Consider the following 17718-nt stretch of genomic DNA (forward strand, 5'->3'; position numbering starts at 1 on the left):
CTAGCAAAAGGGTTAAAGGAAATACCTTTTTCCCAATCGCTATTATTAATAAAGGCAGGAAAATAGAACCACTCCCCTAATGACGAAAGCGTAATTAGTAATGCCGGTGAGTTTATTAGGTTAGTAGGCGAGTGGCCAATGTCTACAATATTTTTAATTACCGAACGAGGTGACGCGGGACACAATTTTTCAAAACTAATTGATGACGGGTGATGCTAGTTATTACCGAAGTCCAGTAATGGAACTGTAATTGGGTTATACTCGTGGCAGGCGCTGTTCGCCCTAACAAAGTGTAACCGTACTTAACAAATGTAAGAGCGAATAATAGAAAGCATTCAACTCCTGGTTAATCGAAGTTTGGAACTCTGGCGCTGTCGCTTTAAGGCCCTCGCGGATGCCAAAGCGGGGCTTAAAAAGAGGGAGGATGAAAGGATGCTGCGGAGGGGGGAGGGTACTCGCTCTTTTTTCCCTTGTCAAGCTTAAAGGGAAAATATGTTAGTTTTATCGATTAAAGACCGTCAAACTAACGAGAAGGTGAGGAGGGGGGGGGGGGGGCTACCAGCAGAAGCGGCATCTGGTCTTCGGGAGGCCAGATGAAGAATTACGTTATCTTGTAATAATAAACTAGGACGCTGCCACCACCAATAAAGAGAGAGAGAGAGACGGAACTATATAGCCAGTGAGCAAAAACATTTAAAGCCGAGCCTTATTACAAGCTACCCCGCTTAACAACGAATTTCGTGATTGTGAATGCCGTTATCTATATACGTTTAAAGAAGAGGGATTAGAGCTAAGACGAACAATAACAAAATGCGAATCTCTTTAAAAAAAAATTGGGAATATTTTCAATTTTGTGGGAGAAAAATTTCAACTGGAAAGCCTTATTTTCAAGATAGCTAGTAGCGGCCGGGTAAAGAGACCGCAAAATTTGCTTACGCTCATTGCCAGCCTGAAAATATTACTTAACATTAGTAACGGATAGTTTCAAATTCTACGAGTTTGCCGAGAGGAAAATATCTGTTTGAAACAGATCGACGAGGAAAATGAAAATTCTTGCAGCGGAATCGGATTTTAAGTATTTTTACCCGCTATTAGCCAGCGTGAAAATGGTTCTTTACGTTTAATAAAATTTTCATATTCGCTGGTAAAGGGTTAAAATAAATTATAGGATGTTCACTTTTAGAGAAATATTGTAAACACACGAAATTTAAAAGAAATTTCTCTATTTTCACGCTCACAAGTTTTTACTAGCGTAGAAATGGGACTTAAAACTAAGCAAAAAACGCGTCTTTAAAGCTTAATTAGTTCGTTCGGTATAGGGCAGATTAAACAAAGCACGAAATTCGGTTATTAATTGAAATCTAAGATCAAAAAGGTTTTTCTAGGATTATTTCGTTCATAATTTAACCGCAATGAATAGAGAAAAACCTAAAACAAGAATAAGAAATTTGTAGCGTTAATTAATAATTTATCAGGTCAGTAATTTTAATATATTACGAGGGGCTTCGACCCATTTTGAGAGGGAAGCGGAGATGCCACTGATATTCAGCTAGAACTTCGAGTAATATATTCCCAATTTCATTTCTTATCTTTTTCCTAAACCATGAATTAAAAATTACCGCATTTAAATAGTTCGTACGAACAAAATTAAATTTAAAATGAAACAAAATTTTTTTAAGAAAAATGACAATTATATTAATATCAAAATATGAAGATGCAAAGGTGAAAGTGCATTCGTAAAAGGGTCTGTTTACGAGGTACGTGTGAGTGATGGAATGGGGATGTTGTGGGAGAGACGGGCCACGTGGCGGGAGATTTAAACGGCGACGAGCCACGAGCGTCCTTTTATCCGAGACGGGACACACACGCACAATGGCGGGGCGGGGAGGGAAGGGAAGGGAAATTGGCCAGAAAAAAGTTTCTTTCATCCGGAACTAGCTCCAAAGCGGGAAAAAGAGAGGAGAGAGAAAAAAAATGCGGATCGCGGATAGAAAGGCAACAAGAAAAAAACTAGTCTCGGGGATGGCGGAGTGAATGGGGGGGTCCGAGAGTAGTAGCGAGCGGGGGCGGAGTCTGCGAAATACGAGTTAGCCGGCGAAGAGAGCGAAAAAAAGAGTCTCTCTCTCCGCGATCCCCGGTGGCTGAGGAGGGGGACACGACGCGAGGAAGAGGTGGAGGAGGAGGACGAAGAGTGGATGCAGTCTTACCAGATAGACGTATCGCCTTCCGTCGCGGTCCAAGACGATCCGGAAGGATTCCTTGCGTAGCATTCTCTGTCCGTCCCTTCCGCGTCGTCCCAGGTGCAGCATCAGGTCGTACCAGACTTTCTGGAGGAGTCCGCGGGGAGTGTTGATGGCGTGCTCGAAGTAGTAGCGCAGTTTGCGGCGGTCGTCCGCGTCGACGATGTCCTTCTGGCAGGGCATGATGCGTCCGGCGTCGCGGTCCAATTCGCGCACGATAGTCCGGAAAGCGTCGTTGGCCTCGTCGAAGACCGGGTCCTTGACGATATCGATCTTGCGCCTCATTTGTCCCGACTTGAAGTACCTGCTGATGGCGTAGCGGATGGCGATCAGCGAGTTGACGCTGAAGCGTTGTCCGTCCTTGGTGCGGACGGCGCCGTAGAAGCCCTTGAGCAAACGGGCAATGTCCCTTTCGGGCAGTTCCTGGATGTTGGGGAATCCGTGGCGGGCGCTGTGCTCGCGGAAGAGACGGATCCCGTAGTTGGTGGCTTGACGCGTCTTGGCGTTTTCCGACGGCACGAGAGGGGCGAGGAAGGCGAGCGCCTGCTGCTGCTGGCCCACCACCGACACCGACCCAGCCACCTCCATTCTTTCTTCTACATCGTCCGCCATTTTGAATTATCTTTGATTCGCACCCGCCGCCGCTATTAAACGCATGCGCCTCCGGCTTAAGTCAGCCCGTGGGCGTTATTGGTCCGCTATAGAAGCGCGCCAATCTTCTTATTGGAGAAAGAGCGGCCAGCGCCTCTCCCGCTGCCAAACTGACGCGCACTTATATTTACACGCGGCCCGACGGCCTGATTTCCCTCTCTTTAGTACTATCCGGATTATACATTTTTCTCTCTCTCTCTCTCTCTTTCTCTGCGGAATTTTTTTCCTCCTCAGCCTCTTCTAATTCTCTTCATCTCCGCGAGCCGCCGCCAAATAAGTTCCCCCCGCCGAAGCCGCCGTCCTCAGCATCCCTCGCTCGCCTCCGACTCTCTTCTCTTACTCGTTGGCCCCGTTGGCCATTAATTTGAGGCATTTGCATTTTTCTTCCAGTATCGCATCTCGAGTTCGACTTTTTCCTCGGCGCATTGCGAGAGTACGAATGTCGTGACCGCTTATCGACGTATTCTCCGCGCCACAGCTCTAAGCCCTAATGATGTTTAGAAGGGGGGAACAAAGCGTTTTGCCTGCGCCCGAAAATGCCAGCGGACGGAGGGGGATAAAAAGAGAGAGAGAGAGAGAGTAATGAAACGAAGAACGGAGTGTGCGCAAAAAGGATGGATAATTATAAAATGGGCGTATACCAGCCTAAAAAAATACATTCGAACATTCGCGTATTGTGTAATATAAGGTATTTCTTCAAATCAACCGGCCCCCTTCTAACCCCCCTCCTCCCCCCCCAACAACCCGCCCGCCCAAATTCGTTGCCTCTCCCCCCCTCTCCCCGAACGCCCCCCCCCCCCGCTCTTCCGAGTCCGCTACAGAGAAGAAACAAACTAGAAAACCTGGAAAAAGGAGCGAGAGGGCACTAGGGGGGGGGGGCGAAAAATAAAAGGGCTCCCAATATCGGTTTTCCTATTTAAAATAAGCAGTTCTCCGTTCGTATTGCGCGAGACGAATTAAAACCCGGGACGGAATATTCGGTCTACTTTCGATCTATTCGCGGTTTCGCTGGTTGACGTCACGACGCGCCTTCGACTCTTGTCTCGCCAAATTAATAATTTCACCGACTGCTAACATTGCTCGCCTGACTTTGAAGAAATGCCTTCGGGTAGAAATTATAGACATATCGATAAAACTTTCTATAAATTCTGACTAGCCGCCTAATTCATGTTATCACTAATTCCGATAATTTTACCGACTGATAACATTGCTCGCCTGACTTTAAAATGAATGCCTTCCTGTTGAAATTATAGAAATATCGAGAAACCCTTTTTATAAATCCTGACTAGCCGCCTATTTCACATTATCACTAATTCCGATATTAACCTAAATTATTTTCGCTGAATTACAACGGGTCAACAATCGCGACTAAAACAGGTAAAAGGTCGTTTAGTATTCCGTATGTTCGAAATATCAGTTGTCAATAACCACACACGCTGCTAGATCAAAAAAATTAATATGACTTTAAATAACTTAGCTACCGAGCCCATTCAGTCCCGCGTAAACCGGTTATACAATGTATATATTTCGCGCGGTCAACTAGAACGACATAAAAAAATAAACAAACCAATATTAGATGTAAATGGGCGGTATGCTACGAAAAAGGTTCATGGTTATAACATTGTAACTACAAAATATCAATCTCAATAAAAAAATATATTTTAAATTAACAATACATACAAATTGACTGCGAATCGCTTGTTATTTTAACAGTGCCAGTTTGTCACGAATCTATAATTATGTTTGTCAGTTATTCAAATTATTACTAAGGGCATATGTGGAGTGACGTAGAATTGACGTCACATCCAAAAAGATTTTTAGCGTGAAAAAACGTAACTTAAAAACAAAAAAAAACATTAATTTAGGTTTTGTTAACTTTAATTGCCACGGAACTGATTTGAAGTTGATGACCGATGTCCAGTCAACGCACCGTGGCCTTGACAAAGCCTCTCACAATTTAAAATGAGGCGCGTTAAAATATTTATAATTCGAAATAAAATTGGGCAAAATAATTTTATTTCGAAATAAAACCATTTTTCGAGTCTAATTTTAAATTTATTATTTTCACCCTACCCAAAGGCTTAAATAGAACGAATTCAACAGCATTATGATTACACTACAGCATTTTTAGTCTAAAATTAGGAACGTCCGATTAGTCAGATACGAATCAATAGTTAAGGAACCATATATATCCGTACTAACAGACTTCGTTGTTATTTCTATAAAAAAAATATTCGTAATAACCTTTTAAACCCTGTAAAGCGTAGCAGAGTTTAAAGTTTAAACCGTCAACAGTTTGTCAACATGTCGATAGAACGCGAACTAGCAACGGGTTTCTTGAAAATGAAATGATCAGAGCTTCAATTAAATAATAGCGGTAATAGTTGCGAAAACTCACCCGATTTCCCCGATAGTTCGTGGCGTCGCGCCGCTAACATATTCCTCAGGAGGGGGTTCGGATGAACTACAAAATACGCCGCTATATTTTAAATATAACTCTGTGGAGGGGAGGGGGAGGGGTGGGCGGGGGACGCGTTGGAGTCGCTATTTAATTTGGACAGAAGCCAAGAAAATTTCATTTTAGCCCTTCTCGAAACACACATGACAAGTCGTCTTTCAATATAATACTTTTCCTGAGATATTTCTCCGCTAGTTTTCTCCTCCCCCCGCGGACAAACCTGGAGTTACAACTGAGGGTCCCCAATTTTGGACTGTCATTTCAAATTTAGACGCGAAAAGCAACGGCCCTTTAACACTTCCTCCAACCGCACCTCACTACAAACTATACGGATAAAAATCTAAATTTAAATAATTACATTTGAATTAGAAATTATAATTTAGGCCTATTTTTCTTAACCTATCGTGACGTTAGCGTATGGAAAATATCTATCAATAAATTAGTGTAAATTGCGAACAGATTTGGGCGAATTAACCGAGGGATTAACTATTCGAAATATTTTATATCGAAATGAAAATAGACGGGTTAAGCTCGTGTAGGACAGTAGACGTAGCTTTTATAGCGCGCAGACTGCTTAACCTACGCGTTTGCTTAATTGGTCTATGAACTCTCATACTTAAATAAAACTAATTTCCCTATAATGGTTTTTATAAATATTGAAAATATTCGAAATAAAATAAACTTACTATAAAAAAGTAAACTTTAGAACAGACTTTTAAACCCATAATTCACAACTCTACATTGCCGAAATTTTCCTGCCCCGGGATAGTTTTCGATAGCTACTTTGAAGAACGTTGACGGTTATTTAGACGCTGGTGAATACTTTCCACCAAATGCAAACTCTATTGTAAGGCACATTATATTTCGGTGGATATTCACGCGTATTGTACTAATCGGATATTTTTACAATTCACCAGCCACTGACTATCAAAATAAATGGATTCAGCCAATCTTCCCAATACATGTCGCTATGTACAGCCTGGATTTATAGCTCTGGGCAAAGTCGTGATAACTAGTCATTGTCAACACGGTTATTTTTCTCATTCTCGAACTGCCGGAACATTGGCGTTGAATATAACGACTTAGAATTAATAAAAAAATTGCATTTTATATTAAATAGTATTATCATATGTAACATAATAACTCATAAGTGTGCCAGAAAAAACTTTTTCTCAAATGAGACCTTGTTGCAAGGATATGACGTAATTGACGTCACTACCCAGTCGATGACGGTTTTATCGTCATCAAAACTAGTTCTGGCGGGGAGGGAAGGAAGTTAAAACCAGTTTTACGCGACGTTAGTCCGTATTTTCTTTGGTGGCTGTGAAACAAGGTCCCATTCAAATTTTTAATACAGAGATGTTAAACAGAGGCACACTTATGAGTAATTTTGTTACATATGGTATTATTAAGTCCGTATTTATTGTTATACCAAACTTAGACTGACTTTTATGTAAAGTCGTAGATTAGCGAGTAGTATAGTATTATATACAGAAGTATATAATATATATATTACGAGAGGAAAAAAAGGAGCGAATTTCACTGCTTAAAAAGTACAGCGCCTAGTATTCCGTCTAACGATGTGAAATGTAAAATGTACACTTCCTGAAGAATATTCATTAAACGTATAAACCCTATTTTCAAATTTAATAGTTTTAGAAAGTCGCTTTATGAAGTATTTAGTCCCGAGCTAGTTTTTCTTAGCAAGCAACCTTTGGGAAACCCAGATAGAACCCGGGAAGGTGCATATTTCAAGCATATACCAATAGCACGATCTAGAGATGAATAGGAGAGACGTGATATACTTGTCAACGTGAGAATAAACAGTTTATTGGTTAAGTCCGTTTTAAGATACACGTTCTCCGTACGCGTTTCCTATGGCGGGCTCAACCTGTCTATTATATCGAAGCATTCTTATCGCACCATTTCTTACGAGATCGAGTTCTCAAAATAAGAACGAAAGAAGGCGTAATTCGTAGAGGTCGGGGACGGTTAATCATTATCCATGTTTAAATTGATTTTTTTCGGGGAAAAAATGTAAACAAAGAAATTTACCGGTTAATATTTCGGAAAATGATTAAAAAACATGTATTATTCGTAAAATTTTAGCTTTTTATCGAAAAAAACGTCGTTTTTCCGATTAATTTTACAAATTTATCAATAAATTAATCGTATAATACAGAAATATAAATTACTTGATCAAAACGTTTTACGAATAATTTTGAGAGCTTTATCTATTGAATAAAAGTTAACCATCCCCGACCTCTAGAATTCGGCTGGAAAGGAACTAAACGTCACACTCCACGAACAATTAAACCCGAAAATGTCGCCTCTTTTTTTTACAAAATATAATATAAAGGTTAATTAAATTTTACGCCTCTCTTCAGTGTACAAAGCGAAAAAAGGAGGAGCCACTTTAAAACCGCCGCCGACACATTAAAAAAAACCGAGTTAAAAATAATTAAAGTCGCCTTTTTCCTACCTTAATAAAAATTTGGTTTTAACTGGAGTATGGGCATAAAAAAGTCTTTTTTTTTTATCTCCTCCTCTTTTCCACGCTCGTTCGGTTTAGCTCGAAAAGCGACGTTAGCCCCAATTGATTTTTTTTCCATTTTTTCCCCATCCCCATGGCTGCCCCCCCCCCTCATCTCCGCCTTTAGACGCTTGTCGAAAGAAAAGGATTTTTCTTGTTTATATTTTCTACGCTACGAAGTGTTTCTCTTCATACCGGGTTTATTTTTTTCTTTCCCATCGCGCCTGAAGCCTTTACCCTCTTCGTTCGCTTCTTTGGACTTAATCCGAGATTTTTTTTAAACATTTTTTTAAAGAAAAAAAAACAACAGCATCGGCGAGCTAATAAAATCTCTCCGGCGACGAATCAAGCGAGGAGCCCGAAAAGACCAAATAAAAGAGAGTGGCGAAGAAAACGGGGAAAAAATGGTGCGAAATTTGGCATCAAACTAGGCGTTAACCACTAATGCTTCTTAAGGGCTAACCTGGCCGCTTTATCCGCGATTACTCTCTCTATCTCTCTTATATCAGCTACTTTCGCTTTCTTTCATGTTTTCGCGAACTTGTAGCCAGCTCTTAAAAGATTAACTTTAACGGAAACCAAAAATTCGGACGAATGACTCGTTGCGGAAAATGGTCTACTGTACTGACAATTTTGAGACGAATGGATCTGAATTTCAAATTATTTTATCAATTTGTGAAATGATTCTACATTTTTAAATGAAATACGTTTGGTCTTTTAGAAGTCTAACTATTAAAATCTGGTCACTGAAAACATTAGGAATAAAATGAGATTGTTGAATTAAAAATAAAATAAAATTGGCGCTTATGTTACCGATAGATTTCTTTATTTGATAATATTGAAAATATTTAACGTTGTTTCAAATATTTTTATCCTACATTTAACGTAATAGCGATTTCGCTGCCCTTTCATATTGAACGCCAGTCTATATCTAGGTCTTTACTTGGCTTAAATTTAAATGCAAATCCAACCTAAATGTTTTGCGAGTTAAAATATTTTCAGGGCTTAAGAGAGAACAATAAGAATAAAACGAGTGCTTTCATCTTAGTGGTTCTTAGCTCCAGATGCCAAACAACATAAGCGATATAATATCCAGTGAAAATGCTACCTCGTCCAAACTAAGAATTGTACAACCATCAGGTACCCCGAATAATAAATCCGTCATTATGTGCTTTCGATTGAGACACACCATATCTTTTCCCTAGTAGCACTAGGTTGCATGCTCAGGAAACACAGAGAATATATAATAGTTATATCAACTATTACTATACTTTACTTTACTTTACTTAAAAAATATTACGTTTTAAAGTAAGGTCGTAACTTACAGATACTGTATTAATACAGAATGGTAGGCTGATCAATCAAATTATGGATTTTATAATTCTAGTTTATTGATTCAATTAACATTTACACCCCAAAAACAATTTCTTGACTATTAACTTATTAAGTCAATGTACAATTTAAACTTCCTCTACAGCGCTTCAATTTGTTTTAATTAGAGTAATTAATTACGAATATTATTGTGACTCGAGGCTAGTCTCGCGTGAATCGTACGACCTAAAGGTGGTTGCATTCGGTCACATTAGCTTCTTGATTATCCTACAATTAAGATTATAATTTAAAATGACTCAAACTATTTAACGCGCAAGGGGTTGCCTATTTAGAGGTTAATTCATAAATAAAATTGAGGAATTCAAACCCCATGGTACCTTTCATATTAAAGGGAATGTATTCTAGTTTGGAAAATCATCCGCTTTAAGTCACTAGCGCCAGATACCCCTAGCTTATGTTAAACCTGATGGCAGAAAGGTTAAATTAAGTCAGTTACATCTAGCTTATGTTAAACCTGGTGGAAGGGTTGTTCAAAATGCCTTTTTTTTTCAAAATGCAAAATACATTCTTCATAAGTAAAAATGCCAAATACAAAATGCATTTTGAAAATAGGTTTTCCAAGTGCAAAATGTTTTTACAAATGCTCTCTGTTTACTTTTAATTATATATATTTTAATTATTAATAATTATTTATTAATTATTATTATTAATCAGTAATTAATAATAATTACGTAGATATTTCAAAACCATCCTCGCAGCCAGCGTGGGAAATAAAGGGGTGGAACAGTGCGAATGTTCGTCTGCTTTTGAGTAAGTGAGTAACTGAGTTTGAGTATCGTCATTTATAGGTGGTTTATTTTCGCTTGTTCTGGGATTTCGGAGTAGGGTAAGAAGAGTAACGCTATGGCGTCATTTTACTCCGATTCTGCGATGGCGAATAGTTCGAGACGGAGTAAAAACGTTTTTCCAAAATGGCTGCCTGTCGCCTTTTTAGTAGATAAATTCTGGCTAGCAGACGACAAAATCCGATTTACTCCTTTACACCTGTTTTTCAGAAGGAGTAAAAAGAATATCCCTAATACTCCGGAACAAGCGAATAATTTATGGCGTATAAAACGTTTTAGGTTAAAAAGAGTACACTTTTAGTCCACGAACAGGCGAAAAGAAACCACCTTATGATTACTTGGGAGTAAATAGCAGATGAACTTTCTCTATAAGAGCTGCGATGATGGTACCAGAGTAAAAACATTTTTAAAACGCAGTTTGAAATTCAAACCCACAAAATGCAAAATGTGAAATGCAAAAGGCTTTTTCTAAATCAAAATTCAAAATGTAAAAAATCCATTTTGCATTTTGAAAATGCATTTTAAACAACACTGGGTGGCAGAAATGTTAAATTAAGTCAGTTAAACCTAGCTTATGTTAAACTTGGCGGCAATTTTTTTAAATTAAGTCAGTTAAACCTAGCTTATGTTAAACTTGGCGGCAATTTTTTTAAATTAAGTCATTTAAACCTAGCTTATGTTAAACTTGGCGGCAATTTTTTTAAATTAAGTCAGTTAAACCTAGCTTATGTTAAACTTGGCGGCAGAAATGTTAAATTAAGTCAGTTATCCCTAGTTTTTGTTAAACCTGGTGGCAGAAATGTTAAATTAAGTCAGATAAACCTAGCTTATGTTAAACTTGGCGGCAGAAATGTTAAATTAAGTCAGTTATCCCTAGTTTTTGTTAAACCTGGTGGCAGAAATGTTAAATTAAGCCAGTAAAACCTAGCTTATGTTGAACTTGGCGGTAGAAATGTTAAATTAAGTCAGTTATCCCTAGTTTTTGTTAAACCTGGTGGCAGAAAGGTTAAATTAAGTCAGTTATCCCTAGCTTATGTTAAACCTGGTGGCAGAAATGTTAAATTAAGCCAGTAAAACCTAGCTTATATTAAACTTGGCTGCAGCAATGTTAAATTAAGTCAGTTATCCCTAGCTTATGTTAAACCTAGTGGCAGAAATGTTAAATTAAGCCAGTAAAACCTAACTTATGTTAAACTTGGCGGCAGAAATGTTAAATTAAGTCAGTTATCCCTAGTTTTTGTTAAACCTGGTGGCAGAAATGTTAAATTAAGCCAGTACAACCTAGCTTATGTTGAACTTGGCGGTAGAAATGTTAAATTAAGTCAGATAAACCTAGGTTATGTTAAACTTGGCGGCAGAAATGTTAAATTAAGTCAGTTATCCCTAGTTTTTGTTAAACCTGGTGGCAGAAATGTTAAATTAAGCCAGTTATCCCTAGCTTATGTTAAACCTGGCGGCAGAAATGTTAAATTAGTTGATCCGCCAAAAATACGGAACTTTAATTGAAATGTCAAATTTGTTATATAATCTTAGGTCGAAGTAAGAACGAGTTATTAAAATATAAATAAATACTAGAATAAAACTTCATTGAGTCGCGGTAACGAAGACCATGTGATTATTGACGCCTAATATTTCGACCTTAGCTGTGTCGCATTCTTTTAATTAATTAGGACCATCTTAATCAAATAATAAATAAAAAAATTATAAATGAAATGAAATTAAAAATAAGTAAACACGACTTCACCTTACCTCTGGCAACTTCAGCCATCAAGCCAACAATAACAATAAACAAAAAGCACGGCACGGTTAACGCCAATCGGATAGCATCGAGTGGAAATCTCAAAAATAGCGACACGTTCTAAAAAAAGGGGTTCACATTCCGATTGAAAAAGGGCTTCGCCGCCGCCGGCATATGCAACATCGCTTTTTTTCACCCTAGCCTAATAACTCGGGGTGCTAAAAGTGCCCCGAGAAGAGGGGGGGGCGGCGAGGGGAGAAGCAGGGACAAGGAGGTCGGCGCGGAGCAAAAAAATCCGCCGGCGAAAGAGAGAGAGAGAGAGAGACCCCGTCAGTGTCCCAAACGTCCAATAATAGCCGCGCTCTCTAGTGGCGAAACCGCGACTTAAACGTTTTATACCGTACGCAGGCTAGGATGATCCCCTTCTTTCTCTCGTCTTTGGCGATGGCTCTGGAGTGGATAATCCAGGCGCGTTCTTTCCGTCAACCTTGGATGGAGAAAACGCGAACTTAGTCGCGCGGCGCGAGGAGCGAAAGAAAAAAAAAAGAGAAGAAGTCAACCCTTTGCCGAACTCTGAACTCGAACCCGGGACGACATACTCTGGCGAGGAGGCACGCGGGGAAACTCGGTAAAAAGGTTGCGGGACGTTCCCCCCAATATAAAAGAGCGCGCGTCGAGTGAGAAAAAGGGGGGAGGGGGGTGCGGCGCGTGATTTGGCAAAAAGCGGGTGGGGAAAGAGAAATCTCCCTGGATGAGAGGTGGAGGAGGAGAGACTCCGGGGTGTCAGTGGGTGGGAGAGAATGAAAAAGGGGTAAAGCGGGCGGGGGGGATGAGGATAGAGAGAGAGAGGCGCGGGCGGGAGTCGGGAGGGGGTAAGACGAAGGGGGAAGAAAACGAAACGAAAGGGGTCGGAAAAAGAACGTTCCCGAGTGCCGCCATTATTAGAAGCAGTCGCAGATGCAGATTAACACAAATAAGGGGGAGAGAGAGTTCGGCCATACTGAATTCGAATAACTGGCTGCGGTGGAAAGAAAAATCAATAGCCGCATCACCTTATAGAGAAAGAGCGGAGTAGAGAGAGGGAAGGCTAAAGGATAATTTCCTTTTCCAGCGTGCAAGATTTTTGCCCCTAAGTGCTTCCTCGTAGCAGCCCGCGAGCGCGTGCACGCGGCCAGAAGAGCGCGCTCGAAGGGGAAGGCAGCCCGGGAAGAAAAAATTCGCGAGAGATCAAACGCGCGCGCGCTGTAATTCAATGACAGTAAAAGCCCACATTCTATAGGGATGTCACTCCCCCGCCGCTGCCGAGGAGCCCCGTTCCTCTCTCCTACTTTGGCCCCCGCGCCACCCTCACCATCCGCCCGGCGGCTACGTCTTCTTCGCAGACCACGGCCCCTCCCGAGCTTCTTCTTCTTCTTCAGCATCCTTCCTCTATTCTAAAGAATTCTCTCTCACGCCACCCCGAAAATGTTGCCTCTATTCCTCTCCTCTCTCTATCTCTCTTTTCTAATCGCTGGCGATCGGGTTCGATGGAGATTAGATTTTGCGAGAGTCCCGCGACGGGATTGCTCCGACATCCCTTCCATCCTCATCTATAAGCGCCCCCCCCCCCCATTTTCCCTCCCCGCTAGAAATCATCTCTTCCTCTCCTCCCAAAACATCCCACGGATGAAGTTGCGTATAATGTTTATCCGTCGGGACGCCCGCGCGACCAAGGAACCGATGAAGATACAAAACCAGGAATTTATCCTCATCGCCCTCTCCACATCATCTCCCAGCCCGCATCTTTACCGTTCGCTTATCCGCCTTTTTTCACTCGTTTTTTTCTTCTTACTCCCGGCCACCTAAAAACCATCTTGAGCCCATAAAGAGTCAAAAGAGATAAATAACGGACCTTTCTGACCTTGTTTTCTTATTCTTTACAAGAGAGACGCGGACGGAAGGTCATTCGCGGTCTCACTCCCACTTAAAGTTTGGCCACTCGCCATACACGCGAGTATAGCGTGTAGAACACTTCTACAGGCGGTTTGACCTATTTTTGGTCTACCGTATTTTATAACAAAGCATCACTTTAATACTTAAATTTAATTTTTATTAATTAAAATTGAAGTAAATAAATAGATAAATTTCAAATTCAAAATTACTTAGTAATGAGGTTCTTGAAATGAGGTCTTTGATTTTGTACGCCACTCGCGCCCACGAAACAGCGCATGAATGAAATAAGTATAATCGGCGCGTGATGTCTCGTGCGGATTTTATAAACGCAAAGGCACATTTTTGACCCTTAATGTTGTACAGCGCCCCCTTTTATCTCCAAACATTCCAAGCGCCTCATTGTTTACCTATTATTAAAATTACCGCTTTTGATACCGCGTCGAATTTTAGTTATTGTTAACTTTATATGTCATTGAACGTTACGATTTTATCGTTTATTTAAAAGATAAGAATTCGATTTTATTAAGAATTTCGTACAAGTTCAAGTTCAATTTTATTGTTTATCATTTTTTCGTATGACTATTTTAGCGTTGCAAGGGCCAAGTCGTCAGTGACTTATAGCGCATCACATACAGTGATGGTTCTAACAAAAATTCGGTAGGCAGAAATGTAAAGAACTAATTAAAAATTTTAGTAGCGGATAAACTCGCTATTATAATCACTACTATTATATCACTTCTTTCTTGGGATTAAATTTGGTAAATCTCTATATAAATCGAGAATTTAACCCCACCCCAAATCCAGTACATATACTTCATACCGAAAAGATTAAATTTTGATACAATCTATACAACTTAGTAATAAACCCAACGTAAAATATCGGAGTAAGCCTTTGTTGAAAAAATTCAATATACATTATCCAACTTTAAAAAACAAAAACAAAAAAAAAACACACGACGTAACAACGACGAGTCCTGGTCCACACTGGGACTCTAAAAATTGGTAGCAGCCCAATAAAACGCGGCGTATCCCGATACCAAATAAAAAGGTTTTAATCCAACAGCGCCAAACTAAAACCAATAGGACCAAGCTTGGAACGCTCGGAACCAACGATCAGCGGCGCGCGAAAAAAAAATAATAAGAAAGCTCAGGATGAGAGAAAGAAACGCAACCTAATTATCAACGGGGATGGTAAAGAGCGAAGCCCCGAAAGAATTATAAAAATTTTCTCTTATTCCTTCTCAAATTCTATACATTTTTAACTCGCGGCCATCTACTCTCCCCCCTACCAGTATAACAATACCCCTTTCCGAGAACCTCCTACTCCCCCTAGTGCCAGCAAAAGCGAAAAAAGCCGGCATTTCTACTAAGAAAATATAATTGGATATTTTTGCGTATACAGGTATGTTTAATTTCAGGCCCGACCCCCTTCGTTGGAATATACGTTATATAACTAGAAGTGAGAGACAGAAACTATTCTCCCCTTTTCCAAATGTATATAAAAAATTTATGCACGAGCTTAACTACGCGGTATCCCCCCCCCCGTTCTTATTTTTCATCCCCTCATCTCACCCTACCCGTTTCATTCCAGCTAGCCTCGCCTCTAAGGGTTTATACATAATATAAGGGGCTATGAAGGGAAGGATCGAGATTTGTTAAAAGTAAAAACGTTCCGGCGCGCGCGAAGCCTTTCTTTATTTCTCTCTCTCTACGGTGAAATTCCTATATACGCGCATTTGGAAAGAGCGCGCTCAGGGTATAGGGCAGCAGAGAGAAAGATGCCGAAATTCACAAACAGCTGCGCGGCTTAATTTCTGTTGTTTTTTTCTCTCTCTCTCACTCACTCTTCCCTATTCTTTTCTCTGGCTGTGTGTCCTTCCCCCCCCCCCCCCGCCTTCGCTTCTCTCGCGTCAGTTCGAAGCCTAGCAGTGAAGTGTACGCGCTGTGATATTGATCACGCTGGAAAACTAGCTACGCGTTTGTTAAAAAGGAGAGAGAGAGAGGAATTCGGCGCATATGCTCGCTTTCTCTACTCTCAGTGCCCGATGCTTTGCTCTGTTCGTTTCTTGTCTTTCGCTACCCCGCGCCCCCCTCACCCCAGTACACCCCCCACTTTTTGACAGATTCCCAAAGTACGAGGCCTATAAGTCGATTTTTACCGGATGCAGGCAGGCAGTCAGTCATTGGGGAATGCGTCTACAATCCACCGCCCTCCCATCTCTCCGTATATCTTCACCGGCTCCTCATCCGCTAGCTAAATTAAAGGCGGGGTTCTCATTTGCGGAGAACGGCCGCGACTGCCAGCTAACGACCCCTCTAAGCGCCTCCGCTTCTCTCTCTCCTTCGGCGCATATATAATATTTTTGCGCTTCCATAACTAGCGAAACCCCTTTTTCCACCCGTTTCTCTTCCTCTCATTTCTCCCCTCCCAGCCCCTCTTTTACCCCCCGCTTAAGTAAGGGCCCGCGCTTACCGCCGCCCCACCCCCTCCTCTCGATCCGAATCCCTCCGCGTGACGTAGAAAAAATTAAAAAGATTGAGATAGAAAATGGGGAGGGATGGTAGTAAGGATCTTTGTTTCCCGCCCCCCCCTCTCCTCTTCCACAATTTTTCGACCGACATCCCTATATGTATTACATTTATGGATAAAACTAGCGCCTATATTCTTTTTCCCCGTATTTTTCTCTCCGCTGACGCCCCCCCTCGCGGCGGCCGGGAGCTAGCGCCCCCTCCCGTTGGATGCGAGCATTAAATCCTCCCCTGGCCGCTTGGCGTCGCCTAGGATTAATTAGCCCAGTATTCATTGCTTTCCAGCGGATAGAAAAGTACCGGTATAAAAAAAATAAAGAGAGAAACGTCCGTACGCGAAAGGGGCGAAGCTCCACCTCGCGGCGGCCGAGGAAAAATATATTTGAGAATTTTTCCCCATTTTAGTAAAAATTCTTCGTTAGAGGGTTTTTTCGGGGGCGCGGAAGAGGGGCGAAATTTAACCCCGCCCGTTAAATTTATAATTTCAGAAAGGAGGGGGGGGGGGGGTGACGAACAAAATGGGGGAAAGGATTATCGATATTTAGGTTTCGTTTTTTGCCGTTGTATATATTCATTCCGAATTCGCAGGCGTAGGTCCGCGTTCTACAATAATACGAATTTGCCCTCTCAATCTAAACGAAATATATTTTCTTCGTTTGTAGAAATTATTAAGATTTAATTCCGATTAATTTGTAATCCGTATATGTACGGACCAATGGAAAAAAGTAATCAAAGAAAAGTAAACATCTCATTATTTTTCCATATAGTACTTATTTATTTATAAACTTAATAGAACGATCATTTATATACCGCCCACTAATAAACGCGAATACTCAAAGAAAAGGCGTCCACCTTAGCGCCAAATTCAATTTTATATCGCAATCTTATAAACGAAACTCGTTAACTGGTCTGATATCTCAATATATTAAAAATTCAAATTATTCGACATTTCCGTAGGACTGTCGACGACCAAACCGAGCATTTTCGACAAAAGAAAACGTTTCTTCCGAAATTTGGTAAGGCATCGCGCGTATGGAATAGCTAATTTAAATTTTGCTGAATAAAACAACAACAAAAAATCTTTGGCGAATAATTTATCAAAAAACGGTATAGAATAGTATTACACGTGGATGGAGCGAGCGAGAGAGATAAAGATGGTTAAAATTTCAAAACGACGAATTTTAATTCGGTCACAGCGATCGAGACGAAGAATTCTCGGGGATTGGCAGCGGAGGGGGGGGGGGAGGATGCCAACAATTTTTATAAGATCTCTTCACCCCCCTCCCTCCCTCCAGAGCGAAGCCTTCACCTTCCATCAGTAGCGACGTATATTTCTCGTCGCGGGCCTCCTTTCCAGAAATATGAATATTTAATTTTTTCCCCTTAATTTGCAATTGGGAAGAAAATATTTGCCCCGCGGCGTAATCTAACTAATTAATACTGCAGTGGCGCGACCGCCG

General features: G+C 40.9%; 1 protein-coding gene across 12 annotated transcripts in view; it reads right to left on the reverse strand.

Annotated features, from left to right (window-relative positions):
- Positions 1–17718, reverse strand: part of LOC149933102 (uncharacterized) — a 49852-nt gene that overhangs the window by 12317 nt on the left and 19817 nt on the right. For 5 of the 12 annotated variants that reach the window (XM_090157049.1, XM_090157048.1, XM_090157047.1 and 2 more), the window contains exon 1: positions 2208–3541. In XM_090157049.1, the coding sequence (XP_090013175.1) occupies positions 2208–2852 (645 nt within the window). In that variant the 5' untranslated portion in view covers positions 2853–3541. Of the gene's footprint in view, positions 1–2207; positions 3542–5135; positions 7346–17718 lie in introns of those variants that run through there. The other 7 variants (XM_090157045.1, XM_090157043.1, XM_090157042.1 and 4 more) reach the window with 7 other exon arrangements.

This window comes from Leiobunum rupestre, chromosome 8 (assembly GCF_980474605.1).
Source record: "Leiobunum rupestre chromosome 8, qqLeiRupe1.1.hap1, whole genome shotgun sequence".
NCBI lineage: Eukaryota > Metazoa > Arthropoda > Arachnida > Opiliones > Sclerosomatidae > Leiobunum > Leiobunum rupestre.